The sequence below is a fragment of the Chaetodon trifascialis genome, chromosome 19 (genome assembly GCF_039877785.1).
Source record: "Chaetodon trifascialis isolate fChaTrf1 chromosome 19, fChaTrf1.hap1, whole genome shotgun sequence".
In the NCBI taxonomy this organism is placed as follows: domain Eukaryota; kingdom Metazoa; phylum Chordata; class Actinopteri; order Chaetodontiformes; family Chaetodontidae; genus Chaetodon; species Chaetodon trifascialis.
The window spans coordinates 8,701,849-8,729,770 of record NC_092074.1 but is presented as its reverse complement, the minus strand read 5'-3'; the positions used below and the strand labels follow the sequence as shown (position 1 = coordinate 8,729,770).

The window sequence follows — 27,922 nt, the reverse complement described above, 5'->3', positions numbered from 1 at the left end:
CAAACAAACAAACTATAATTTAGAATGTTTTAATTAGTGAAGTGATTTTGTTTGGACAGAGCAAGCTAGCTGTTTCCTCCTATTTCAAGTCATTCTCCGCATCCTAAGCTAACGACTGCTAGCTCTAGCTACATATTTACCATATAGGCATGAGAGCAGTATTGATCTTCTCATCTAACTCTTGACAAAAAAAGCAAATAAGGAATTTCCCAAAATGTCCCACTATATTGCTTCCAACATAAAGAAACTGATAAAATAAGAACGTAGACGTAATCACATAGAGCAGTGTTTCTCAACTCCGGTCCTCAGGCCCCCCTGCCCTGCATGTTTTAGATGTTTCCTGCTCCAACACACCTGATTCAAATGAGTGGCTCCTTATCAGGCCACTGCAGAGCTTGATGACGAGCTGATCATTTGAATCAGGTGTGGTGGAGGAGGGAAAAACCTAAAACATGCAGGGCAGGGGGGCCTGAGGACCAGAGTTGAGAAACACTGACATAGAGTATTAGCCCAAAGTCATCATCTCTCTCCCAGTCTGACTGCTCGGAGCTCCCATTAGACCCACACAGGTTTCATCAGTCCCAGTTCCAAAAACGGTGCAGTCGGACCTGCCCTCCAGCTTCCCTCCTTCACCAGGTGAATTGGCCTGATGGGAACAGCAAAACATCAGTCTCTGGAGGTGCAGATGCTTGTGCTGGAAGGTACGCTGGAAGATGAAATATATGAAAGGATTGTATACAGTGGAGCTCTTAGCGAAGAGGCACGGTAACAGGGTGACAAATGGAGCCATGTGGCCATGCTCTTGTGAGTGGAACATGCTCCAGAAGCTGACAGCCACATAGGGGGTCCAGGCAACAAGGAAGCCTGAGCTGATCATCACAGCCATCTGAAATCAAAAGAGCAGATGAAAGGAAAGGAAAAAAGAGAATATCACAGAGGGGTGTCACAAGATGTGAGTTCAGTAAAGGAGGCAAGATGGGTTGGTAAGAAAAGAGAAAGAGACGACCTGCTGATTGGAGAGAGTTAGATGAGTAGAAGGAAACAGCTCATCTGACTCTGTCCAATGGTAACTAAAATTACCATCGTTTTTTTTCATCTGTAGAAAAAACAAACACTGTTGAACTATTGGACTCCCCCTGTCGTCAGTCTTTTTGCTAAGTTAAGCTAAACAGCATCTAACTGTACCAGCTACATATTTACCCTACAAACATGAGAGTGGTTTCAGTCCGCTCATCTAGGAAAGGAAGCAAATAAGGATATTACCCATAATACCATACTATTCCTCCAAAGTATTTGTTTGAAGCACTGGTGAAATAATGATGTTTCATGATACAAATGAAGTGCTGCAAAGCTTGAAAGCAACAAAACAGCACCGGCTTTTATGGTCAACATTCATCATACAGATATGATGTGTGTACTGTATCTGAATGCAAGCAGTGCTTTTAAATACTGGGGGAATGTGAGGGGATACATTATATTGGATGACCTCTATGCAGATTTTGTTCAATTTCCCTCCTTCTGTGGTAACAACTCAGTCATTCAACACAAGTTACCATGGTTATGTTGCTCAGACAAAACAGCAGAATGTGGCTCTGGCAGGTATAATTCATATCTAGAGAAGGTCAGGCAGAATAAGCTGCAGTCCATTTATTTGTACCCCAGGGGTTTGACTGTCTGTCATATTTTGTAAGGAATAATGGGGAAATGAGTCTTGAACAGCACGGAAGGGACAGGTTCTTCAGCAGTCCTCTGAAAATGTTGGCTTCCCAGCTCCCCATTACAATTTACAAAGACTTATTAGATCCTCCTTTGAATATTCCACATCATCAATATTCCCATCTTCTCATCAAGGTGTGTTAAGTGATCAAAAGAGATCAAAGGAGTAATTCACATGTGAATATAAAGTGCAAATGCAAAAGATGTAAAAGCGCACTCAGTCATTGGTTGGGGGCTTTCAACTCATCATGTCACATGCTTGACTAACCATCCAAACCAATAAACATAACTCCCCTGGCACTTAAAGATTTTTCAGAAGATATTCATTGTTTCCGTATGATGAACATTGAACAACTGTATGTATATATCAGAAGAGTTTATGCTAACTATTAGAAGCTACGTGCCATTACAAACTATTACTGCCCTGTGGTTGTATGCCTCCACTAACCAGTCACATTGCAGTTTAATCCATGTCTGCCCAGACTCATATCATTTACATATGAAAGCGAGGACACCAGGGCTGATGAATCCACATCAGAATTAATTGGAATTCATTTGGTAAAAAAGTGAAAATGAGATAACTTGCATACAAACACACACTCAACAGCCATGTCCACAGAGCATTTGCTTCAACACAAACCAATATATTGTCTTTTCAGAGACCCAGATGTACAAACGTGGTGACTAAGTGCTGATCCCCTGTGCTCTTTCAAGCACAACTGACAGATAATTGAAACACATTCCCTTGTGATCTTTGTCAATCCCTCCTTGGTTTCCTGCAGAGTCACATTCGCTGCAACCTGAAGTATAAATGTAATAATGACACTGATAAAAATAATAATGATCATCATCATTATCACAATAATATAGATATACATTCCAGCTATTAAAAGTAAGGTTAAAGTTTAAAGTAAGTGTGTATAGCCGAGCCCACAAAAACATTTTTCCATGACAGATTTCTTATCTAGGCAGCTTTAATCCTTAGTATAGACTACAGGCTCACTCCACAGACGGTACAGGAAAAAATGTCAATGGCAGCAGGTGCGACGAGAATAAAAAAAATTACAGTTCTAATATAAAGAAACGCTATTATTCAAAACGCTTTATGTTGAACATTATTTCAAGTCATTATTCTACCTCGGCATTGTTATAAAAGGTTGTATCTACTTTAATCAATCACTGATTTTATGCGCCACCGGTCAAGCACGTGACACAAATCAAACATACCCAAGAATTTCGCGTGGCCAACAGTTGCACGTTGGGTTTGGCTAAATGCTAAAGGCTAAAATGCTCACGGTGGATCCTCCAGCGGTGACTTCTACGCTTGCTTCACTGCTGAGGAGCTTCCACCTTCAGTGAGGTGTGTAAGGACTTTCTACTGTTTCTAAACATTTCTGTCACAGTGACTGCAGAGCCCCATTTAGCTCGAAATGTTTGAACACTTCGAGGAGCGCAGGTTGAGAGGACTGGTTACGGTGGGACACAGACGTGGACTGGTTACAGTGGGACAGAGAGGTGGACTGGCAATAATATGAACTGGGAATGGTCAAGCGAAGAAGGTGAACCAGGACAAGATTGTTGAGGGCTTCGCGGTGCACAGGACTCACAGAATGACGCTCAGGCGGGTGAGTATTTCTGAGTATTACTACAGAGATGTCAACGACCACTGCGTTACCTAGCAACATGGCGTCGCATGCGCGTGCTTCAACTATGTGACAGCTGTCTTTATTTATTTATTTATTTATTTATTTATTTATTTATTTATTTATTTTTACTTCAAACCAGCTCTGTGTTTTCTGGTGATGTTTTATTCTGCTGTTAAAGTGCCATTTAACTCATTTTTGTTGCCCAGTATTGCTGGTTGCACCCGCCGTGGTGTCCATAGCTCTTTAATTCTATTTAGGCTATATAGAAGAGGGCCGTTGTATGTTTATTATTGATAATCAGTGCTATGTACAGGCCGCAAAATCTGTCTATACAGATGGAATTTATTGTTGGTTTGGACATTCAGGGCTCAGTGGCCTGAAATGATGTTGTCCCACGAATGTTGCTGGATTGACACTGAATGCAATTGTACCTTAAAGGTGTTCATCAGCTCAGCAGTAGCATCACCATGTGGGAATGGGATGGGACAGTGAAAGTGAAAATCCACTTCTGTTTAATCCTCTAATGTCGACAGACCTTCAGTTTCAAGAAAAGTAAAGGAAAAGTTGTAGTAGCTTCAAAATAAGTCTCAAGATATGTGGGAAAGGTCATGTGTGAATTGTTTGTTTTAGATGCCTTGCCTGTGAAGACACAGGTTAGCCCTCCCCCTTTCCAATCCACACACCTTGACACACTCATGAATAAGCCCACGCAAAGGTCCATGCACACATGTGGACTTACAATTTCAATGCTAAGATAAGTCTCTCTCCAGGGGCTCACAGATCCTGAGGCAATTATTATCACTCACCTGTGATAACAGAATATATATATATATATATTCTGTTTCTATCCAGACAGTAAACAGCATCAGAGAAATAGATACTGTCCTCCTGTCCATCATTCCTCCACCAAACACACAATGCAGAGTCAAGGGCTTGTTTAACCAGCCAGTTTCAGTGGTGTCTGGCTGAGCTAATCTCCACTGGCAAACATAAAATAATCCTGGCCTTGTCTGTTGAGCAGCCTTTCCCATCGGCTGTCACATGCAAAGCTATATGCTTTAATCCTTGTCTTGATTGTGTTTCAAAAGCTACTTTAAGTGAGAGGATGAGGGGGGAATCAGGAGGCGAGGTGATTATTTACTGTGCACTCACTAGATTGACCTTATTAATGTTGTCAAAACACATCTACTTACTCAGAAATCTTTTTTTTTTTTTAACCAAATAGATCTATGCACCTGTCAAATGATGTGCAAATAAAGGATTCCCCATAGTGTCATGTGATACCTATAAAGATTCAGCTTTGTAAAACTCTTAAAAAAGGATATAAAACAAACTGAATACCTGGATTATTTTCAAAATATGCCTACACTTGACACATAAAAATGCATAAAATTAACAGGTCTGCTGACGAGAAATTTTCCCCAGGTATAAGGATTTTCACAGAGAGTTTTGAATGATACCAAATATGAATTTACATGCCTGAAGGGATAGATCATAGTTCTAGTTTATGGTATGATCGGTGGCTATACAAATCAAAAGTTTGGCCGTACCTTCAGTCAGTGGTTTATTCTTTATCACTTTCTACATTGCAGATTAATATTGAAGACATCAAAACTATAAAAGAACACACAGATAGTAAGTAAAAAAAAGTGTAAACAAAGCAAAATTTGTTTGATATTTTAAATTCTTCAAAGTCACCACCTTTTGGTGATGACAGCTTTGCACACTATTAGCGTTCTCTCAGAGACTGAGACAGAGACAGGGCAACATATATAGACATACAAACATTCATGCTCACACTCACACCTAAGGGCAATCTCAGAGTCACCAATTAACCTAACGAGCATCTTTTTGGTCTGTGGGAGGAAGCCGGAGTGCCCGGAGAGAACCCACGCAAGCACGGGAAGAACATGCAAACTTCACACAGAAAGGCCCTGCCCGACCCGGGATTGAACCGGCGACCTTCTTGCTGTGAGGCACGTGCACTACCTGTTGCCCCACCGTGCCACCCGCTGTTGTAACATATAAATACATATAAATAAAAACCCTGACAAATACTCAGATTTTTTTTAGTTAGTTATTGAAGTTAGAATGTTTATATTTGCTTTTCTGGCATGTTATTTCATTTAGACTGGTACCAATACCAAGAAAAAAAGGAAAGTGGAAGTAGTTTTCACTTTCTTTTGCCTCGGCTTCAACTCTGCATTTATTCTTCTGTATGTTGTGTAAGATTTCATGTCTCATGGGAATGTTCCAATCAGCGAAAAAAAAAAAAAAAAAACTGAAGAGACAGAGCAGATACAGCACTGATCACATGGTACTTACAAGAGTGATTTTCTTCTCAACATTTCCATAATGAAAATCATTGCTCTGGATCGACTGGTATGCCCTGTGCAGCTTCCAGGCAATGCCAAAATAGGTGAAGAGAATGACCAGACAGGGGAGGAATGTACAGAGCACAGACAGAGCCGTGATGAAGGTGGAGTGGTTTATGGACTCCCCATAGCCGGTCCAGTCTATCGAGCAGGCAAGTCCAAATGGCTCTGGCCCATAGCTGCCCCAGCCCAGCAGAGGAAACAAGGCCCACAGGCTAGCGTACAGCCAGATACCACTGATCACAATGCTGATAGTTCTCCTCTGGAACTTGATACCTGTGCACAAACAGATTTTAAAGTCAGTTTAGTTTGTAAACCATATGGCACTGTTGGGATTTGTATAGATAGTGTACCACTTTGCACACACTTACATGGCTTTTGCACCAAAAAGTGTAATTAATAATCGCATACATCACCTCTTTCACTGGCTCAGCATGTAGTGAGGAGTATGATACATCCTGCATTGATAATGGTGCAGTTCTGCTTTTTGAGTGAAGGTGTAATAAGGATACAGGGATAGTTAATTCCCCCTGTATTGTTAAGAGCATATCAACAGTAACAAGTATGAGCTTATACAAGGCTTTTGCCAGACCAAGAATATCAATATTGGAAGAAAAAAACAGCAATATGTTAATGCCAATTTATTATTATTATTTTATTATTATTATTATTTCAAATCTCAACAACACGTTGTGTAGACCAGCATGTTAAACAAGTTGATTGGTTGATTCTGCTCATGTCGGGCGAAAGACGAAAGACCAAAACAAACATAAATGTACTACATACAAGTATAAAAGCAACAGCCTCGCAAACATATCCAAGTGTAAAGCCCATGCACGTTCTCACACACTTCAAAAGTAAGTGCGAGTAAGCTGGCGATTGAACCGATGATTGTGAAGCATGAGTGAAACGGTTGATGCTAATCACAGTCCGTGAGTACAGCAACTACCTCTCCAAAGCCTTACTTATTGATTTAGTTAGCTGCTTAGCTAATTGAGTTCACATGCTCATAGGAGAGACTTCTTAAACAGGACATACAGCATATCACCCCAGATAAAGCTAGGAGAATGCATTCATCAGCTGAACAGTATTTGTGAGTAATACCAGTAGAAGATTAAGTTCTGTGAGTTTTTCAGAGCTTGTTTGGGAGCTGTATACAGACGGCTGCTTCCCACTTTTCACAATAACTCATGATAATCAATTCCATAAATAACATTTGTTTCTAAGCTCCCATGTGTGTTTACTGGAAGCTTGCTTCCCCATAGTGTACTGATGAGCTCTAACCACATCAGTTTACAGTCATAACTAAGAATTCATCTCTAGCAGTCGATATAAATCTGGCTGACATTTCCAACCCAACATGCAAACTGGCACATGCTTTTCTTTTTCCTTTTCCCCCGTTGTGTCAGTTATCATAGCAAGGTCTGTGTGATTTTATGTAGCTCCAACTAATCAAAGGAAACAGAGGAAACTGTAGCATAACATACTGTACGAGGTGAGTGAGTTTGGGCATGAGGACGTACTTTCATGACATCTGGACCTCAAACCACTTCATTCTCAGTGATCCATTATAGCTATACTCAGTGCTTCAAAACTACTCACTATATGCAACATATTGTCAGTAGAGCACCCTGCCCGCTGTTTGGATCTGCAGATATTCATCAACTTAATTATTTGTATGAGCTGTCAATTTCAAATCAATTAAGATTTAACTTTGTTTAGCTTAATTTATCATCTTACAACAATATATTCTCTACATGTTAAATAATTGTGGCCAAAAAGCATTGTATATAATGTTTGAGTGCATGAGTTGCATACTCTGTGCAGAAAGATTTAGCTTTATAGCTTTAAAGCTTTTGCTTTTGTTAATTATTTATTGCCCTTTAACACTTTTATGCTTTGCCTGTGGCAACAGCCAGACAAATACAGCAATGCAGGCTGTGACACCATTTGGAGGTTGTGAGGCTGCTGCCTAAACTATCCTTCCAGTGAGGCATCAAGGTCTCCTGGGTTTCTATGCCCACAAACAGACTGAAGCTTGTAGATTTTCTAAGTCAAATGACATAAGACTCCTAAGTCACAATAGTCTTTCTTGGAACGAGACAAGACTACTTAATTTGACAGTAAGGTCATGTCCTGCAGGTAAGGTCCTTAAAGAGTATGTCATATGTACTGTATGACATTAATTGTTGAAGAAGAACAAATGAATATCAGCGTAAATGCCAGTTATGGCATCAGTTGCATCTATTATTCATCAGACCATCGTGTGTGTACAGCTTGCTTTGGATCCCATTAAACCAGTTGCTTGACAAGACTGAATCCCTCAGTGACTGGAAGGATCAAAGAAGACAGCAACCCCATAAAAAGCGAGGTTTATTTAGAAAGCTTAACCAAGATTTGACAGAGAGTTAGTCAAGCTATTGCAGATCAATAAATCATGGGTGTAAACATCAATCAGGCAAGGCCCTTTTGGCTCTGGCTCATGTAAATTGTTCAGTCTTATCAAAAATCTTCATCAATATACCATTAAGGTTTATTATAGATGATAAGCTTAAGGGGTGAAGGTAATAGATTAAAAAATTTTTTAAAGTGAAAACACTTTCTTGTCATTTGACCTCCAGCTTTACATCAAGAGGTTAATCCCTGTGACCTTTGATACAATTGATTGCTAATTTTAAACACTGATTTCTTCATGCCAACTAATATTCATTAATAACTGCTGGAGAGCTCTGAACTCCCAGAAATCCCATCTGAGATTATACTACCTGTTTTGGGTGGATTTCCTGTTACCAGGTACCTGACCATCCCCATCACAGCCAGAGTCATGATGCTGGTTACGCTGAAGATCATGCCCATCAGGCCATAGTAGAGACAAGATATGTCACCTCCAATCCAGGCGTGGTTAAAAGCTGAAGCAATGGACAGAGGATACATGCTGAGGGCCATACCGATGTCTGTTACCGCCAAGTTCACTGTCAGCAGCTCGGGAGCTTTCAGCAGGGGGAGGCGACGAGCTGCGCTGACCAGGACTGCAGCATTCCCCAAGACAGACAGGATGGCTGCAGGAGAGAGTACAGTAAGAGCAGAAAAACAATAAAAGTGGTATCACAAAATGTCCCTGTAGAGAGATTTGCTCTCACCCATCATTGGTGACACCAGGCAAAATCCATGCCTTCATGGTGACTGATGTTCAGTACCTCAGTGATCACTGCATGCTTACATGTTGTATATTCTTAGCAGACAAGGGAAGCCCCAGGTTTTCTGCTGCAGTAACTCTTGTATGTAAGGTTTAATGTGTTGTGCATAGGTGCCTGAGCAATGGAGCAAGTGGAGCAGCTACACCTCCACTGTTCATTTTGGGGGAGCAAATATGTGCTTTTGCACCCCTACTTTTTGATGATACAGCTGTGCTATTTTTAAAAATTTGGTCTAGGTTTGGATCAAAAATAGTTATATCTTGCTGTTTCCCATGGAGTAGGCTATATGAATTAAAAATTACATTTCTTCTCCTTACCAAGTCTCTTTTAGCTGGAGAACTATGTAAGCTGGAGAGTGTGTATTAAAGAATCACAGAGATTCATGTGAGGATTCATGTGTTTGGAGATGTGTATGGAGATTTGTAACTGTGTGACTTGCTTCCTACTGAACTATGCGACTACAAAGGAAGTAGTAAGTAGTGTGCCATTGTCAGTAGAGTCGAAGTCATTTTGGGATATAACTAGATATATGAGTCAAAAAAACTGAAGAGATTCCGAGAAGGGGAGAAGGAGGACAGTAACTCGATGTGTTTGACTTTTGAAGAGGAGTTGCTGGCGAGAGTGTACCTTGAGTATGTGGTACAAAGTGAAGCCATATGTGAGAGCTCCTCTCAGATCTTTCCGACATCAAGAATATGGGCATGTTGCTGCACTATGTAGAGAAGTCATATGATGTAGAAGGCTATATGGAGGAGTGCAAGGAAAACGAATAGCAAGTGAAATGCCTGCACTGTGAGGAAAATCACCACGTGGGGTCAGCACCTTGTCCAAAGAGACTGGAGGCAATAAAAGTGGATAAGATCAGAACAGAGAAGGGTTTGTCAAATGTTGAAGCTGCAAAGAGGCTCGAGGGAAATGAGAAAATGGTGAGCAGAAGAGGAAAGGAGCTTATTTCTGCTGTTGAAATAGACAGAAAGTCAGAAATGATGAACATGCTGCTGGACACAGATGATCTAGATTTGCACTAACTCAGACAGTTTGATCTGAAATATAAAATTTGTAGTTAATGGAATCTCTTTGTAAATAGTGTACGCAATGTAAATAGTTTTCACAGTGAAATTGTTACAGTCAAGGTGAAGCAGGGAGCCTAGCTCAGAGAGGGCTATGCCTTTACCCATAGAATCTTGAGTCACAATACGTAACTAATGTTTTATTTTGTACAGGCTTTGCCCACTAAGAGCAGGCACTTTTGGGTTAAGCTGATGTAATCAATGCCCATTGTGATACCAAGGTTCACAAGCAGATAACATACAGCAGCTCACAACCATGTAAACACAAAGCATAGTAAGACAGGGAGGCACCAGTTATGCTATAGATAACACCAAGTCAGCCCTGTGTGTCATCCCCTGAAGGATGAGGAAAAGTCTCTTGTGGAGCACTCCCCTCTGTACTGTATTCTTGTGTGATTCCATCTCTCAGCCAGTGAGACAAATGCTGTTTTGACAGAGCTTTGCCTTGTTAATAGCTTCTGTAATGAATGAACAGCTGCCATGTCTGCCTGATGTTGGCTGTGCACAGACCATACTGAGACAAAGCACACACTGGACAGAGTCGTGAGGTACTTCTTCTGCCTCATTTCTGTGAAGTGGGAAAAAAAAATCCTTGATGAAAATAATTCTGGGCTGAACAGAGTTAGGACTTTTGGTGTAAGTGAGGGATTTGACTGTAAAGTTGCTATTGCAACAACTGTTGTTGTTGTGGAGCTAGTCAGGCCAGCCTCCATAACCAACAACATTGTCAGCAACATTGTCTCACTGACTGCTGTTAGCGATTGGTTTCGATGAATGGGTTAATAATGTATAGACTTCTGACAATAGCTTGCCAGGCTGACTATCAGCTGAGTTTCTAACAGCAGTATGCCAGTACATTGTTGCTCTGGTATCGTGTTTTTTAAATTAACGAAGATGTGCTTAATTAATGACTCAGCTCACCATTCTCGTTGCCTTTTAGCTTCCCTTTTCTCAGTCACATAAACATTCATTCACGCATAAAAAAGCTTTTTCTGGACAACTTCTTTGTATGATATGGCATCCTTTTTCTGTTAGCTGTTGTGTGTCTGCTGTGTATTTACTGTTCTTTCACACATGATTTCAGGCCAGTTTGAGGAGTTTATTTATTCAAACCAGCTCATTCACTCACGCCAGTTCAGTGTATTCATTAGATAACACAAGTTCAGACAGTGTTCGATCATGCTCTCTCTCTTTCTGTCTCTCTCTGTTTCTCTCCCTGCCACACCTCCCCTTGTCTGTCTCCAGTCTTGCTGGCATGGTGTTGTGTATTTTGAGATATGATTGTTGACAGCACTGTTGCACTGAGCTGCTGACCCCCCTCCAGTAAACTGAGCAATTGTTACTATTGTCTGACCTTAGCAGCTGTAGGTTTTTCTCCTCCTTCAAGCGTACTGAAAGGTTTGCTCTCACACCATGCTTGGTTAAATCCAGACAAAGTAGAGCTCAAAATAGTGTGTGGAGATGGGCTGACTGTGAGATGTAACGACAGGCACCAGTGATTATAAATGTTTACTGTTGTCCCCCTGGGGGGCCTTCCCACAACTGACAAATTATACAGCTACTACTGATATTCAACGGCAACAAGAAAGTTTTTCACATGTAAAATATAAATGTATGTAAATTTAACTTTTAAATATAGGAACATATAAACTGCCAACAAAGGAGAAGAGTCTTGATGATTTGAAACTTACAGATACAAACACTTTTTTTTTTTGATATTTTCTTTTTATTTGGAAAAGCAAATATTTACATTTTCATTTACAACTTTCAATCCTTCCCCGGACCACTAAAATATCTTTTCCTTTGGTTTGACCACCCCATTCCGCTTGATATTAGATGGGGGTAGTTTCAGAAAGTCCAAGTGTCTTTTCCATGTTGCTCTTCCAAGATATTTTTGAGTCTTTCAAGTAACTATATTCAAAGAACAGAACCGGGGGAGCTCACATCCTGAGGCCTCTCAGTTTCACATTCAGTGAAAACAAATAAAAACAAAAAAAAATCTTCAAAAATTCTTATACAAGTGGTACCCACAAAAGTAATTTAAATGAAGAATGGATTGTCACAAAGTACAAATAACGTCAAGTGAAATCAGATCTTACAGGTTTTGTATAGGCAGTCCATTTGGACCAAATCCGATAAAACTTTTCTCTCTGTACTCTTAAAGAAAATGACAATTTTTCCATAATGTAAATTTCATAAACTATATCCATCCATTCCTCGGTGGTGGGTGGTTCTACCTTAAGCCATTTTCTAGTAATAGTTTTTTTACTAGCCGCCAATAGTACACAAAACAATTTTCTATCATTCTTGTTCCAATTATGAAAGTCAATGTCTCCCAGATACATAGATTCGTAATTGAAGGTAATATTCCTCCCAATTACATTTGTTATATGTTTATGAATTTCTTCCCAAAATTCCCTAATAACCCGGCAGTCCCAAAAAATATGGAAATGATTGGCTCCACTAGTGCCACATAGTCTCCAACAAAAGTCTGCATTACCCTGATGTCGTTTCTGAATGGGCGTAATAAAAAATCTCACAATGTTCTTCCAACAGAACTCACGCCATATGTTTGACCCTGTTGACCTCCACTGTAGCTGACATATTCTTTCCCAACTCTCCACCGAAATCACTGCCTTTCCTTCTTTTTCCCACTTCTCCTTTATATATATTGTACTGTCTTGTTTTGATTTTTGGATGCCATTGTACAATATAGATATAATTTTCCTGCAAGACTGGGACTTAAGCTGCGATAAAAATACGTGCAGAAAGCCTGAATTGAGTTCTGCTAAAGTCGCTTTCATGTGATGATTAAAATAGCTTCTAACTTGCAGGTACCTATAAAAGTCGTCTTTTCCCAATCCTTGTTCGTTTTGCAGAGTTTCAAATCTCTGGAATGCCCCCTTGTAGACAAAAGAGTAGTAGGTGGTTAAGCCCTTTGGGATCCATCTCTTAAACCTATCATCATTTTTGTTTGGTTCGAAATCTGAATCGTAGGCACACCACCTCAGGATTTTACATATGTGCTCCAGTCTACAGGATTTTACTATTTCCTGCCAGGATTTTAGGAAGATGTCAAGCAAGGAATCTTCTGAAATCATGAGATCATCTTGCAATTTTTTATCTGCTAGTAGGGCTGCTATTGGAATTCCTTTCACACTTGTACCTTCTATATCTTTCCAGCCTGCAGTATACATTGGTGAGAGTAGACACATTAATGGTCTCAATTGAGCTGCATAGTAATACTCTCTTAGGCAGGGAAGGCCCATTCCACCCCTTTCTTTCTTTAATTGCAAAGTTCTATATTTAATCCTGGCCTTTTTCCCTTGCCAAACATATCTCGATATCCACCTATCCCATTCTAAAAATTGTTTAAGTGGTATTTCGATTGGCAGGCACTGGAACAGGTACAGTAATCTTGGCAAGAAATTCAACCTAATTGATTCTATCCTAGAGCTCAAACCTAGGAAGGGAACAGCATTCCACCTTTGTATGTCTGACTTTATCTTTGAATTTAGGGGTCCATAGTTAAGATCAAACAATTTTAAAAGATCCTTCGACAGTATGACTCCCAAATATTTAATGAACTCTGCGTCCCATTTCCAAAGATACAAACACTTTGACAATTGAAAAATTTAATTATGTGGCGATAAGGTGTAATATAAAGGACAGGGAAGAGTAATCTGATTAGATTACTGGATGCCACAAATTTATAGTCGCTCCAATCTACAATTTGTGTGTCAAATAACACAATTGAAAGATTATGTCTTTTACCCCTGTGCACGTAATTCTAAAAATAGAAAAATATTTGACTTTAATTACAGAATTACTGCTAATGTATACTCCATTAGAGAGATTGGTTGATGTGGCCTGGGTTCAACCTGCTTTATATAATATCTCTCTCTTACATAAGCTTATGGAAATTTGATTGACACAATGTGCAATACTGCGCGAACATCTTTTCATTTTTGAATAGTCCTGTCAATCTGTGAAAAAGCATGTGAGGTTTTTGTCCCTCAATAGTCCTAATGGAATTTTCTCTCCCAGAGCAACCTTGACGTAAGTGTTCTGCATTCATTCCTTATTCATGAACTTGTTGTCATCACAATGATACACAAATCAATTATGAAAGCAGGAGTACTGAGATAGGATACGGATAAGTGGGAACAAGTAATGGGATTTGGAATAAAGGGACAAAGTGAATGCTATTCATATGAACAGCATCAGGTGGACAGCATACATTCAACATCAACACATTCTTAACAATGCTGAAAGGTATGTATTTATCAGATATGATTTCAGCTTGTGAAAGGAAAAGTTCGAGAGCAACTGCTCCCTGAGTTCACGGCTCAAATTCACACTTCTTACAATCTTGTTACTTTCTGTGTTGCTCAAGTGGCTACCACCACCTACGACTCCAGGCTACAAACTGAGGCAGACTCAGGCAGGACACCTCACTCCAAAGTATCTCTTAATAAGATCATTTTGCATTTCATTCACCAAGAGGCCTGTTCTTGGTGAGTTAATTTGAAATGGTTTGCACTTGAATTATTGTGAATTGTACCTCTGAATCCTGCAGAGTTTCGAAAAAATGAAATAAATATCACCAACAGCAAAATTTCTTGATGGTTAATGAAATCTCACCTTCAGTCACAATGCTGGCTGGCAGCTTAAAGCAAAATACATCTACTTGCTGTTTTGAATGAAATTTATTCAAATTCAAACCTGCAGATTGCAATTAGGGACTCTTCTTAATTGGAAATATGTCTCTGTTTACATGAAGTTCATTTTCTTTTTTACAAAAATGATATGGTGGGATAAAAGGCAATGGAGTCAAATGTAGCATGCTAGAGCTCTCCAGTGGTGTAAGAAAATGAACAAAACATTTGAGATGCTGCATTGCATTTTAATTCCATGCCTCTCAAAGCATTTGCATCACTGAGATCTTCAGTGATCCACATCACAGGAAATCTTCAAGTGTGTGAATGATTTGTGTGCTGTGGGTATGACTTAGGTCTGGATGAAGTGGCAAATTCTGCGGTGAATGATCTCCACAGAACCAGCGGTGTGCTTAAGCATTCCCTGGCTCCTCAGGCAGCTCTTATGGCTGTGTGGGAAATGGCACTCAGAGTGAAGAGTCAGGATAAATTATTTCAAGGCATCAGGAATAAACATCAATAATAAAAACTAGTGGCTGTCTTATGTGTCTTCTGATCGGGATCAAAGTTGCATCAATTGTCGTTTAGGGACACTGTTGGACAAAAGAGATCAAAAAGATTTACACCACCAGATAACATGTTAGCAAGCATGTACAGCCAGCAAACAGAGAGCTGTTTGTCTGATGTTTTCCTTCTGACCATTTAATGAATGGAACTCTGTTTTTAGTTCTGAAAACCTGCACAGTTTTTATTTTATCTGTATTCCACACTGAGAACGCAGCCTCTTTTGATTACAAGGAATATGATCCTTAGAAAAGTGTGTCTTGATTCCTGATGTTTCCCCAGTATTAATGCTCTTCATTTTTATTAGTGAGTTACGTCAATGTCTATACCTGCTAAGGACATCATGTGCCTTTTAGTGTGTTTTTGTATTCTGAAGTAAGGTAGGGCAGAAATTTCATGAACTGACTTGTGGCAAAGGTGGCATCCCTGAGTTCTTCATGGAGATTTCGTATGCTGGATTTTATATCCATTTTTATCCATTTGGCAACTTTTTGAAACTAAACTTTCCAGTTTCTTCTTTCTGAGTCTTGTTCGCATCCATTTCGGCATTCTGTGCTTGACATCCACACAAACCGGTCGGCTACTCTTTTACAGCTAGCGAGCAGGCATGACCAAACACGTGCGTGGGGCATGCCTATTGTTTTGTTTCCGGTTTACAATCGGATCCCGTAGTTTTTCTAACGTTACTAGCAGTGGCCACAGCTTATAAAAAACTTCAAGTTCACTAGGTCACAGAGAATGTTAATCTTGTGATTAAAAAAAAATTACGCAGTTAAAATTGATTTGCGTTAACGCATTAATAATGTAATATTTTTGACAGCACAAATATATATATATATCTATGCTTGCTTCTGTATCAGTGCTTGAGCTGCAACAAAGCGTCTTATGTTGTCAGCTGTACACAGATGTATTGTGCAAGTGAGCATCAACCAATTGAAAATATGTAATTTATTGTCCTAGGGCTAATTGTAATATGAAAACTTCCACTAAATGAAAGGCTACAATGCTTGTGACTTGTTTCCTGCAGCAAAAACAAATTAAATGTCATCTTGAAATATAGCATGTGACCATGATGGTTGGATGGGGGTGGGGGTGCTGTTAATACACATGGCTATAATTTGCGATTAGCACTGGAGCTTGCAAGTGAAGCTAGCGTGAGGGTAGGTCACTGAAGCTGAATTGAATGAAGATCATTGACCAGTTTATAGAGTTTTTGGAACAATTATATTAAATGCATGGTCTCTTGCTGGTATTTGACATGCTTGGCTTAATGTATGGCAAACATCTATTATCGCATAATTTTCATTAGTGTGTTTTTTAATGCACATTGGTACCCTGGATTGAGCCTTATGACGGTATTGATCATATTCTGCATATGGCCTTTACATGGAACATGACAAAACTGGTTATTCATGCATTAAGTGTGCATGGTCATGGCTGTATCCAGGTGTCTGATCGACTGTCTGCGGGTGGCTGTTGATTCCTCATCATCTCAGCTACGCACTTCTGTAGCGGCAAAGTTACAAAGTTAGTTAACAGTTGAGGAGATAATTTGGTGGCTGGCTGTCTGAATTTTGCTGGATTTACCTTCTCCAATCTGATCACTGGTCATGGAAAATAAGTCTGAAGTCAGTTTTCTCCTTTATTACAGCTTATTGGTCATTATTTACCTAGGGCTGGGCGATAAAACGATAGCGATATGTCTCGTGATAGACACGTAATCAAAATCAATAAAAAATGCATTCGATAAAACATTAAATTTTTTTTTTTCTTCGTCGGAAGAAACCTGAAGTTTCGAAGCGAGGTTGGTGGCATGAACAAAGGCCCTCGCTCTCAGGTAACCAAGCAACATAGGGAGTAATCGCTGATCAGTGAGAGAGACACGCTAACACGCCAATCATGTAACAGTATCAAGTTCGGTTGCGCCATCTCGTCTCGTTTTTGATGGTCCGCGAGGAGTGAGATGAGAAATAGAAAGTTCACACTTGCAATAAAATATAATTGAATAGTTCATGTATGTTTAGAGTAAGAAGAGTGACTAAAGTTATTGTCTGTATTGTTATTGTACTGCACTGTCTATCATGTTTGTTTGTTTGTATGTTACAGATGTCAGGTCCACCTCAGTTTCTGCTATGTTTACAAAACACTGCACATATCTGAAAACATTTTATTCACCAGAAGGTGAATCAGCTTGTGAACTTCCTGCACTAAACCTGCAGAAAAAAAGTTCTCAGGTTTGTCTCTGTTTACATTTTTACACTTTTTAACATTTATTATTTGAGTGTTTTCCGTGGTTGTGTTGACATTTCCTTTCCTTTCTGCCTTGATAGCTGAGGGGATTATAATCAGAGGAAGGTTAAATTTAAAATAAAAATGTTTAAATTGAATGTATTTTTCTTCTGGTCCTTATTTTAAATAGGTGATAAAAAATATCAATAATTATTGATATTGACCGATATAAAACACTAATATCGTGATACAGTTTTCAGCCATATCGCCCAGCCCTACATTTACCATCATATACCGTATTTGCTGGATGAGCTAATTACTATGTAACTTGAGTTGAGGTGGTCTTATATATCACAGTAGCCCTGATAAATCCAGGTTGGGATACTTCAAAAGTCATATCACTACACACACACATACAGTACACACACACACACACACACACACACACACACACACACACACACACACACACACACACACACACACACACACACACACACACACACACCACACAAGTAACACTGAAAGATGGGATATCAACCTCATTGTCATCTTTTGATTTCAAAAACAATGCACCAGAGACAGCAACTGCACTGTATAATAGCGTGATGTAAATAAATGCAGCTAAATAAATGCTGATCTGAAGTGAAGCTGGCATGATTCACCAAAGTGAATGAGATACAAAGCTTTCATTTTCAGTCTGTGAAAAGTGAGTCATGTAACTAGATATCCTCTTGAATGTTGTACATTGTGTTTCTAGTAAGAAAAGTCAGTCATGTGCTGTGCTTTTTGGAGAGACTGTGCCAGCTGGAAAACCTTGTGAAAGATCTTGTGTTCATATACTCAAGCCCCTCCACCTCACTGAGGATTCCGTTTTGTTTTGGAGTTACAGGAGCAAGAAGTAAAGCAAACTAGCAATATTCTATGCAGAAAATAGGGAGCTCATAAGACTGGAACAGGCAGGCAAACCAAGAATTTCCCTCAAAGGCTTAACACAGTGCTGATTTCTCAAGTCATTTACTTTCATGGCCACTGCCATTTGCAAGAGAAGGTGTTACTTTTTCAGAATCCTATATTAAACGCAAGCCATGCAAATTTATTAAGAGATGGTTCAGATTTCCATGACAGTTAACATAATATGGCATAAAATAAGCAAGCATTGTACTTACCAACTATGACAAGGTATGTCCCTGCCCAAAAATCAACAGTAGGTGACAGTTTGGACATATATTTATCATCCATGTTTGTCCAGTCAGTTGTGAAAAACAGATGCACAAATTACATCCAGTAGGAACAAAAAAAGCACCTTTTAGGTTCTAAAGTCTAGTTGCAAAGATACCAGTACTGAATTTGTTAAAGACCGTTTCCTGTCTCTTCTGTCAGTCCTCATATTCTGTCTGTGTGATGTAGCATCTGACACCTAATATACAGGCATGGACAGTTTACTGTGCAGTATGACACGGTAAAAATGATTGACAGACCTCCTCCACCTCGCCACATGCGCAAGCTACGCCAACATGGGGAAGGTTGCAATGGTACATGCGCACATGCGCTGTTAATGCAAATGAGATTGATGTGATGTGATTATTACTAAAAATGCCTGTCCCTCAAAAACCACTTCACTTATGCGCATACACCTGTCATGTGTGCTGCACTTATAAAACCCAGAAGTAATTACACAATATAATATCGCCTCTGGCAGAGTGTTGAAAAAGTGATTAATTGCTTATCACCTTTTTTTTCTTTGTAAAAGCAGCAAAATTCTAAAAAACTCTGCTTTTTGTCTTTGACATTAATTAATGGATCAAATTGAGTTACTTCAAATTAAATAACACTCTAGGCAGCATTTTTTAGAACCTTAATTATGAAAAATGAAGAGGGGACAGGAGCTTTATTGTCTATTATGCTTTTGATTGAAGCTTAAATTGAAAATAACATGGAATGGGATTAATATTTCACTCAGGGATTTATGTTGCAAACTAGGCCACTGCCTGTCTGTGAATATGATATGCATTCTTGTGTGTAGGTGCAAGAGCAGAGAGATGGATTACAGTGTTCTTTTCATAGATGAAGAATGCCTAGTTTCTTATTCTTCAAGCACTTACCTGTTTGTGCATCACACTGAATTTGCAACTCATGAGTTTAGATGTAGGAACATCACAGTTTCACGTCACAGTTTTTCATACTAACTGCAAGGATAGTTGAACCCTTAACCCTGGTTAATATGGCCTGCAGGGTCTTTGCCTTGCACTTTCTCCACATTTATCCAAGTGAACCTTGCACCTCTTTATGTGTGAAAAGGGCAGTGAAAACATCAGAGTTCACAAACTGTCTCTGAGGTATGAAAATGCTGTTGATGGTTGAGGGTATAGCAGCTGTGACAATGTATAATCATCATATTGGCGTATTGTCATACGCTGCTGGGCTGTGTATGAGCAGAATAGTGTGAAGAAAAGGATCTCTGGTTTGTCACAGTGGCTTTGTTTTTTTCCAAGAAATCTGAAGATTCTACACTAGTCAGTGTTTCCGTGAATGTGTTAAAAGCAGTCAAAGCGTTACACAGAATATCTGGTCTTGCTAATGGAATGGGTTCAAAGGTGGGAGATAGAATGCTTTGAACCTTGTGTGTGTGTGTGTGTGTGTGTGTGTGTGTGTGTGTGTGTGTGTGTGTGTGTGTGTGTGTGTGTGTGTGTGTGTATGCGTGTGTGTGTGTGTGTGTGTGTGTGTGTGTGCAATATGTTCAATAGACAAAATGCATACATAAAAAGCCAATGTAGTCTTTGTGTGTGTATTGTAATTAAGTAGAGGTATAATTTTCTACAGGGGCCTTACCGCAGGGAGCTCAGCACACTGCAACACACTAATGGAAAAAAAAACATGCCCCCCCTTTGACTATACATAGTGTATCTTGCATTAAACAAATGCTGCAAATGAATATGACAAGCAAACTGACAAACATCAATATCACTACATGACTCCTCCAATACCGCCACATTCCTTATCCACGTACTGTAACAGGCATGCATGCAGCAATGGAGCTGTCGTTCCAAATGAGTAGAAGACAACACGCACACCACTTGCTTTGTCTCTTTTGTGGTGTAGGGAATCAAATCCCCAGAAGTCAATTCACTCACACACTTCTCACCTCTGCATTGATTTATATTAACACCATGTGCTGCTGCCTTTCAGAGCTCTTTCTTCTTCATCAGGCGAAGGCAGAGTGACACAAACAAATGTAAGGACATGCACTTCTGCTCTTGTTTTGTGTTCCTTTTCACTGTTGTGAGGCTTTTCAGTCTCGCTTTTTGAGTTACAAGTTTTGGTTCTTAATGTACCTCTTCATAAGTTTATTATACATCTGTTGAGAGTCTTCAATTTTCCCACTTTCCCACCAAATATTAGGTTAAGAGATCCCTCTATGACTCGTTTTGACAGGAAGAATGGTTGCAGTAGCCAGCAATTCTTTCAACATATCTTACACTGGTCATTGTTTAAGGGCTTTACTTCAGTAGTTCCATCTGTTCCATTTGTTGCACACGTTAATGTCCCCTCAGGATGAACTGGAACAACTCTTCACCTTACCATAAAGCACTATGATCAGGCCAGATTTTGACTTGATTTGATTTCATTTTATCATCAGAATATTTTTCTAAAATTTGTCTTGCATCTTTAGTCTGTTTCACATAGGTTTCACAACATTAATCAAGAATCAAAACCAGTAGACATTAATGTAGAAGCAGCTGCAGTGGAATCAGTTTAATCACTCCCTTTCTCATTCAGCACTGAGTCTGCACAGGTACAACAGTGGCAGACTAATTAAGTGTGTCCAATACCAAACACCTGCTGAATTCTATTGAGCCACACAGAGCGGCTAAGTCTTATTTTCATTAAAAATAATGGTGATGATGATGATCGTGACAACATTTATTTTTTTTGTAATCAAGACAAGGGGACAGTTTTGTTGATAGTTAAACTGCGTTCAAAACCTCGCATCATTTTAAACTGGACAACAAGAATCATCTTCTCTGTCTGCAGAGCAGAGGGAGGAAAAATCATATGCTTTTCTATCTATCTTTCTGTATCATCATCATCACTGATCTTGCGTTAAATTAGGCTATTATTGATGTATGATTCATGCATGGGGTTGATTCACTCTAATGAAGATATCGGCGTGATTGTGCTCATCTGCGGTAACTTTAATCATTGTTGATGAGGACTTGACCGTGTAGGCAGCCTGGTGTTGTCTTTCATTTGATGTTCATACAGTTGTGTGTTTATAGGCTGAATTGCTGTTTGAACTATCTGTGTCTTATTGGTGCCGATAAAGTAGAGTATAGTACATCCCTGCAGAGTAAGTTACACTGTGCCCTGTGTTAGTTGGCTGTATTGTATTAATCTGTGATGTTTGTTTTTTTTATATTGTGGGGGTTTGATGTGGTTATTAACTGATAATTATATATCAGATGCAGAATCACAGTAAGTCCTCTCCTTGAGGCACACGCAACAAACCCCCCTGGAAAAAAAAAAAGCTTCCCCGAAACCCATGGCACAGTTAGCACACTGCCTATAAGCAACCATAATATAGTTATTATCATCCAGTGAACCAGAGTCCTAATTGAAAGCTCTTTCAAAATTTACTGCCAGCACCTTTAATTGCCTGTAATAAATCTCAACATGTATCACAATAATGAAAAATCATACAGAGAGAAGTATCAGAAGTATTAGAGCATGTCTTTCATAGCAAAATGAGGGTCACTTTGGGATACTTGTGGTCCATGCTCATAAGATTAGTCCACACTCAGCCATATAGAAATTGAATATGTCAGGAGATTACCAGAGGGTTTCATCCATCCATCGTCGGGTCCTGTTGGGTCCCATAGCTATTCTATTCTATATCAAACAGCTTTCATAAGTCAGATGGTTTTCCATCCACCAAAGTAGCATTTTTCTGCATAAGTGTGATACATCATTTGTGTATTATGGCATTTTTTAAGTTAGTATTTAGTTAGTTTTTAAGTCGTATTTTATATGAACAAGTGTATGAGCTGTTTGAGTTTTACTATGTTTATCAGTATATCAGTTACAGTTACATTTATATTGTAATTATGCAGCATTCAAAACAATCCCTCATGTCTTGGAAAACAAATCTTTATTAAAATCATAATTCTGTTCAATTCAGGTCTTACTGAGATACCATAAGGGTGTTATGGCTGTCGTGTACAGTATCAGTTGACAGAAAATCAAATGACCTCTATTTTTTCATTTGTGATACTAGCTCTCTGTTCATATCTGTCAACTCAGATTTCTCACGTAATTGATTTGATAGGTCATACTGTCTTGTGGTTCTATTCTTTTTATGCTCCCTGCTAATTAGAAATATAATCATTTCAGGATAAAGACCAGCAGGCGTCATCTTAAATAACTGCATCCCTCTAGTGATTGCTGTAGGCATGGCAACCTAAGCAGCAAACCTGGGTTTAGAGAGGCCATCTTTGGCATATGTTCTTCCATCCAAACACAAAGCACTAGTTTGCCCTTAAACGACTGCTCATATTCTTAAAAGAAAAAGAAAAACTACATATAATATGCCTGTATCTTGATATATTGGCACATTGTCTATTTATTGCTCCTGTGTCGTTATGTTGAAAGCCTGAGTGGAATATTTATTTCTGATTTGGTGGACATGAGGCTGTTAAAGAGGAAGAAAAGGGAAAGTGATGATATGATATGATGTGTTATTGGATGGGCTTTGAAGCAGGCTGTCATAGGAGTTTGTTCTATACATGTTTCCTGCTGGAAGAGGGATCCATAACAGGAATGGCAGGCATGAAAACGTTGTGCATAGTGAGACATGTAAGACATAGTGAGATGGAGTGCTTCTTACCACATACCTCCTTTCTATGTGTTGTCACTGGCAGATAATCTTTAGGGCTAATCCCAAAGACCTTACATCTATAAATCTAAGGTCTAATAGAAATCTATAAATAGCTCCACATTGATCTCAATAATAGATGCAAAATGTCACAAGAAATCATGATGTGGATGTACAGTTCTACACCTCGTTGGAGAAAAAAAGAGTGGGGAAAAAAGCACATCCTCTTTGTACTTCTCATCAATCTGTTCTCAGTTTAGAAATAACAAAATGCTAAGCAATTTGAAGTGAGCTTGATAATCAAAGCTAGGAGAATAGGAACTGTATACTGTATTTATCAGCATAGTAACAGCTATAATTAAAGGTATTTAGTTCCTGCAGTGATCTCGCTGTGGAGTGCTTCACACCACATTGAAGGACAGAAGATATGCATCAGGTTTATAAATGATATACATAGTTAATTCATGTTTTTCATGAATCACTGAGGTGAGTTGCCACCCACTGATTCTCTGTCTCACCTTAGTTCTTATGAGCTAGCAACTTGTAACACTTCCCCAGCTCAGTTGTTTGATGCTAAAAATGGCATATATCCCCATTCAACCTCAGCTTAACATTCGCAGCATCTGGACCTACTGACCTTATAATCCCCCTCCCCGGCCAGTAGAGTGAAGAAAGTATAATAAGGAAATACTGAAAGTAAAGTACTTAATCATAAAAACGTCCCTTGTGATTGTTATACTATCATATCATTAGATTGTCATTACTCATTCAGTCATGTAAAAGCAGCATTTCACTGTTGTTGGTGGTTGAGGTGGAGCTCATTTTGAACTATTTTGTATAGGACTGCAACTAATGGTCGTTTTTAACTGGTTTAATCTACTGATTGTTTCCTGCATTACTCACTTGTTTTGTCCAACCAATAGTACAAACCTCAATATTCTATGAATAAATTAATTGAAAGTGAAAGCTGAAGGTGTTCACATTTGATACGCTGAAACCATGAAACGCTGTTGCATGAAAAATGAAACTATTAGCAAAATAGCTGCTGTTTGATATTCAATTTTCAGTTGTTTGAGCTGTACATGTTTGTAAGCTCTGCATGCAAAAACTCAAACAAATCTAACTGTTCTATTTTCTCGAAGATCCTCTTTTGAGTGCAAGAGGCCCTCTAGTGTTTCATCAGAACCTGTCACTTGATTGTCCACACAACACAGTGCAGCGTGTTTTGCTCTCTGCTTGGCTTTGATGCGCACTGCCGCAATTCAAAATGAAGGCATTGCCCATGAGGAAAAGTGTTATTGTCAGGTAAAAAAACAAAAAAGAGAGATAGAGCAGTAAAACCTCTGCTTACAAGCATTTCTCATGAATGATACATTTAAGCCGGCGTTTAATTTGTCAGAGCGCCTTGCTATGTACAATGATGCCCAATTGTCTCTGCCACCACCTCTAGAGCAGCATTGAACGTGGTTTTAAACAAAACCTCACTTCAATAATGCAGATTTTTCAGTAGGCCTCGGCATAATGTGTTGAAAGAGAGAGTCAGAATCAAAAGAATTCTTAAGGAGGATCATTCATAATTCAACCAGCTGTCATCTCAAACAGAGAAAGCAAGTTAAAGAAAGGCATAGTCTGAGTGTGTCAGGGATGAACATGGAGGAGATGCTGCTTATGTGAATGTCTACACAGCACAGGCTTCATGAGATCAAGTGTAATGTGAGACAATAAGCTTCAATCAGGCAATCAGCTCCCGTCGTTCTAGGAGCTTTAAAATGTGAGAGTAGCATTATACTATATTTAAAAAGTTCGTTTAAGAGCATATGAAGCAGAAATGTTGCTTTTTCCCACTTTGAAGCAATACAGAGAGCAATTACCCTACATTCAGTGAACTGATAAAAAATATAACTAATGTTAAGATTCTCTGTTGAGAAACTTTGTCAATGCAGCTAATGTCCCCTCCCCCATTATCCGCTAATATATGAAACACCTGAAAATGATGCAGAAGTTTGCCAGAGCAAAAGATAAGATCTTCAAATGTCTCTAAAACAGTCCAAAATCTTTAGGGTTTATGCTTAAAGAATGACTCAGAAGTGTTGCTCTAAAGCAGTGGTTCCCAACCTTTTTTCCTTGAAGGCCCCCTTGCCTGTGTCCAAGACAAGCCAGGCTCCCCCAGCCCCAACTCGTACCTGCATACACGCCCTAAAAGAAGAAGTTATTAATTACAAACTTTTATTTGCAAAAATAAAAGTTCAGAGGTAATAAATAGCTTAATGAATGTAAATGTGGACCAAAAATATATTTTAATTTGGATTATACAGAGTTTTGATTATCCAATTGGGTGTGTTATTGAGATTTTATAAATTTAATGTGCATAAATATAATTTTGGTAACCTCACAACCTCAGCACAGACAATATTGTGCGCACCCTCTGCAACCACCCCAGGTTGGGAACCACTGCTCTAAAGAACAGCTCTAAACAGAGAACATCAAAACATTGCAAGTCATAACATGACCACTAGAGAGCAGTATTGTTCATGTCATTTATTCAGTTCACTCACAGTACATGCTCATTTACAATTTCACAGTATAATATGATGACATGTAGATTATGGGCAGTTTATACATTAATTGCTGGGTCAGCTTTTCCTCAGGCTGACATAAAGATAAACGTTGGAGGAAATGCCACACAGAGCTGTTGAAAACCTGGTTCATCTGCTGATCTTGATTATATGAATAACATAAATAGAAATGTGGATCTCGCTGGGTACAATTTCACAAGAGAGCAGATACCATACCTTAATAATATATTACATTATAGAGATTAATAATGAATATTAGAACCATATGATAATATTATAATTCAATACTAAATAATACAAATAGTTATAATAATGAATAACTGAATGGTTTCTTCTTTCTTTATTTTCTGGAATGGTTTATAATTTGTCAGATGGTACTCGCTACTGTTGGGCTTGTACCATGTTAAAGATCCCACAATCTATTAAATAAACCACAACAATCCTATTTCCACTCCCATCATGGCACTGTAAAAAAATCTCTTTCTGAAATATATTGGTGTCAGCATTCTGTGACCACTAATGCAGATAAAGTTTCAATGTTTATTTTTCACATAAATAATCACACTCATTCTGTTAAAAAAAAAACCCCTGAACGCTCAGGAGAGGCATGATAAATTTAGTTTCCATGTGAGAGAATAAAAACAACTTTGACAGCAGTGATGTTTTAACAGGGCAAGTGAATTTTGGCACCACCAAAGGCACTTTCCTGTATTTCTTTTTCAGAGGGGCACATACAACTCAGCTTAATCAAGGCTGCTGTGCACAAAGGGGCTGTTTGTTTAATCATTTTGGCACTGGCAGAGGTATGCACAGACAACCTGGACTCACAGCCGCCACTTGTGTGGTGTCCATGTACATGTGTGTGCTTGTGAACATACAGTGTGTGTTCCTTCAGTTGTGTGTCTGCTTCTGCATGCAGCTATGACAGTTTTTCATTTCTTGCTTCTCACTTTTTTTTAAATCTGAGAAAATGCTATATTTTGAAAAAAAAAAAAAAAAGAAACAACTAAAGAGAGATTGAAAATCTGATACGGTTGAAAAAATTCCAGATGCTTTTGTGTATACTCTACAGCCACACAGCTCTGCCTTTAGCCTTCACATAAATGCTAGTTTCAGTTGCTAACATGCTCACAATGACAATGCTAACATACTGACGTTAAGCAGGTATGATGTTTGCCATTTTCAGCATCTTAATTCAGTGTGCTAGCATGCTAACATTTGATCATTAGCATCAACCGCAGTTCATCGTATTAGTTTTGCAGGCATTTGGTCAGAAACCTGGGCATTAGAAAGACTTATGATTGTAGGATGGTGCCATTTAATCCCGAGGGGGAAAGGTATATATGTTACATAAAAATGGTGACCGTCTGTTTGGTAGTTTCAATCAAAACTGAGAGGCGTGAGAGTAACTGTCTCCAAAGTTTTGCTGGATTCATCCCTTGGGGACCATGAATGTCTGTACAAACTTTCATGGTCATCTATTCAGATGTTGCTGAGATATTTCAGTCTGGACCATAGTGGTGGTCCTACTGACAGACAACATTGTCATCCATAGAGCCATGCCACTAGCATAACTTACAATAGCAAAACTGTTAAAAGAAGCAAGTGTAAATGTGTGTTTCTCGCTAGTTGTCCCGCATCTCTGCTTAACTTTAAGGAAAATAGCAGCTTTGTTGCAGTTGTCACAAAAATCTCTTCAGCCATTGATCCCAGATCTTATTTCATTCGCTCTGGATGACTGTTTGATCAAGTGATGGCTTGGACAGCACTTTGGAGGTATAGTACGTATCGCCCTGCAGCCATTCATTTTAAAGCTGTTATTTATGTCATTTGCAGCACCGTCCCCCACTAAAGGCTAACCATGACCTGTCAGTCATAAGATGAAAAGTGCAGTGCTATAATGACCTGTAGCGTAAAATATCTTCTCACTACCTGAGGTCCTGACAGCACACTGTCAGCACACTGTCCACTTCAACTGTACGCCGCCAGCCTTTGAGCAAAAGAGAAACCATGTGAGGA

At 39.1% G+C, this 27,922-nt stretch overlaps 1 protein-coding gene across 1 annotated transcript; it reads right to left on the bottom strand.

Moving 5' to 3' along the window:
• Window positions 1-505: 505 nt before the first annotated feature.
• Window positions 506-18,697, bottom strand: opn8a (opsin 8, group member a). The gene is made up of 4 exons (XM_070987866.1): window positions 18,625-18,697; window positions 8,503-8,796; window positions 5,688-6,013; window positions 506-886 (listed from the first exon to the last, which is right to left on the bottom strand). Exons 1-4 carry the CDS (start codon window positions 18,695-18,697, stop codon window positions 506-508), a joined length of 1,074 nt encoding a protein of 357 aa, XP_070843967.1.
• Window positions 18,698-27,922: the final 9,225 nt, after the last annotated feature.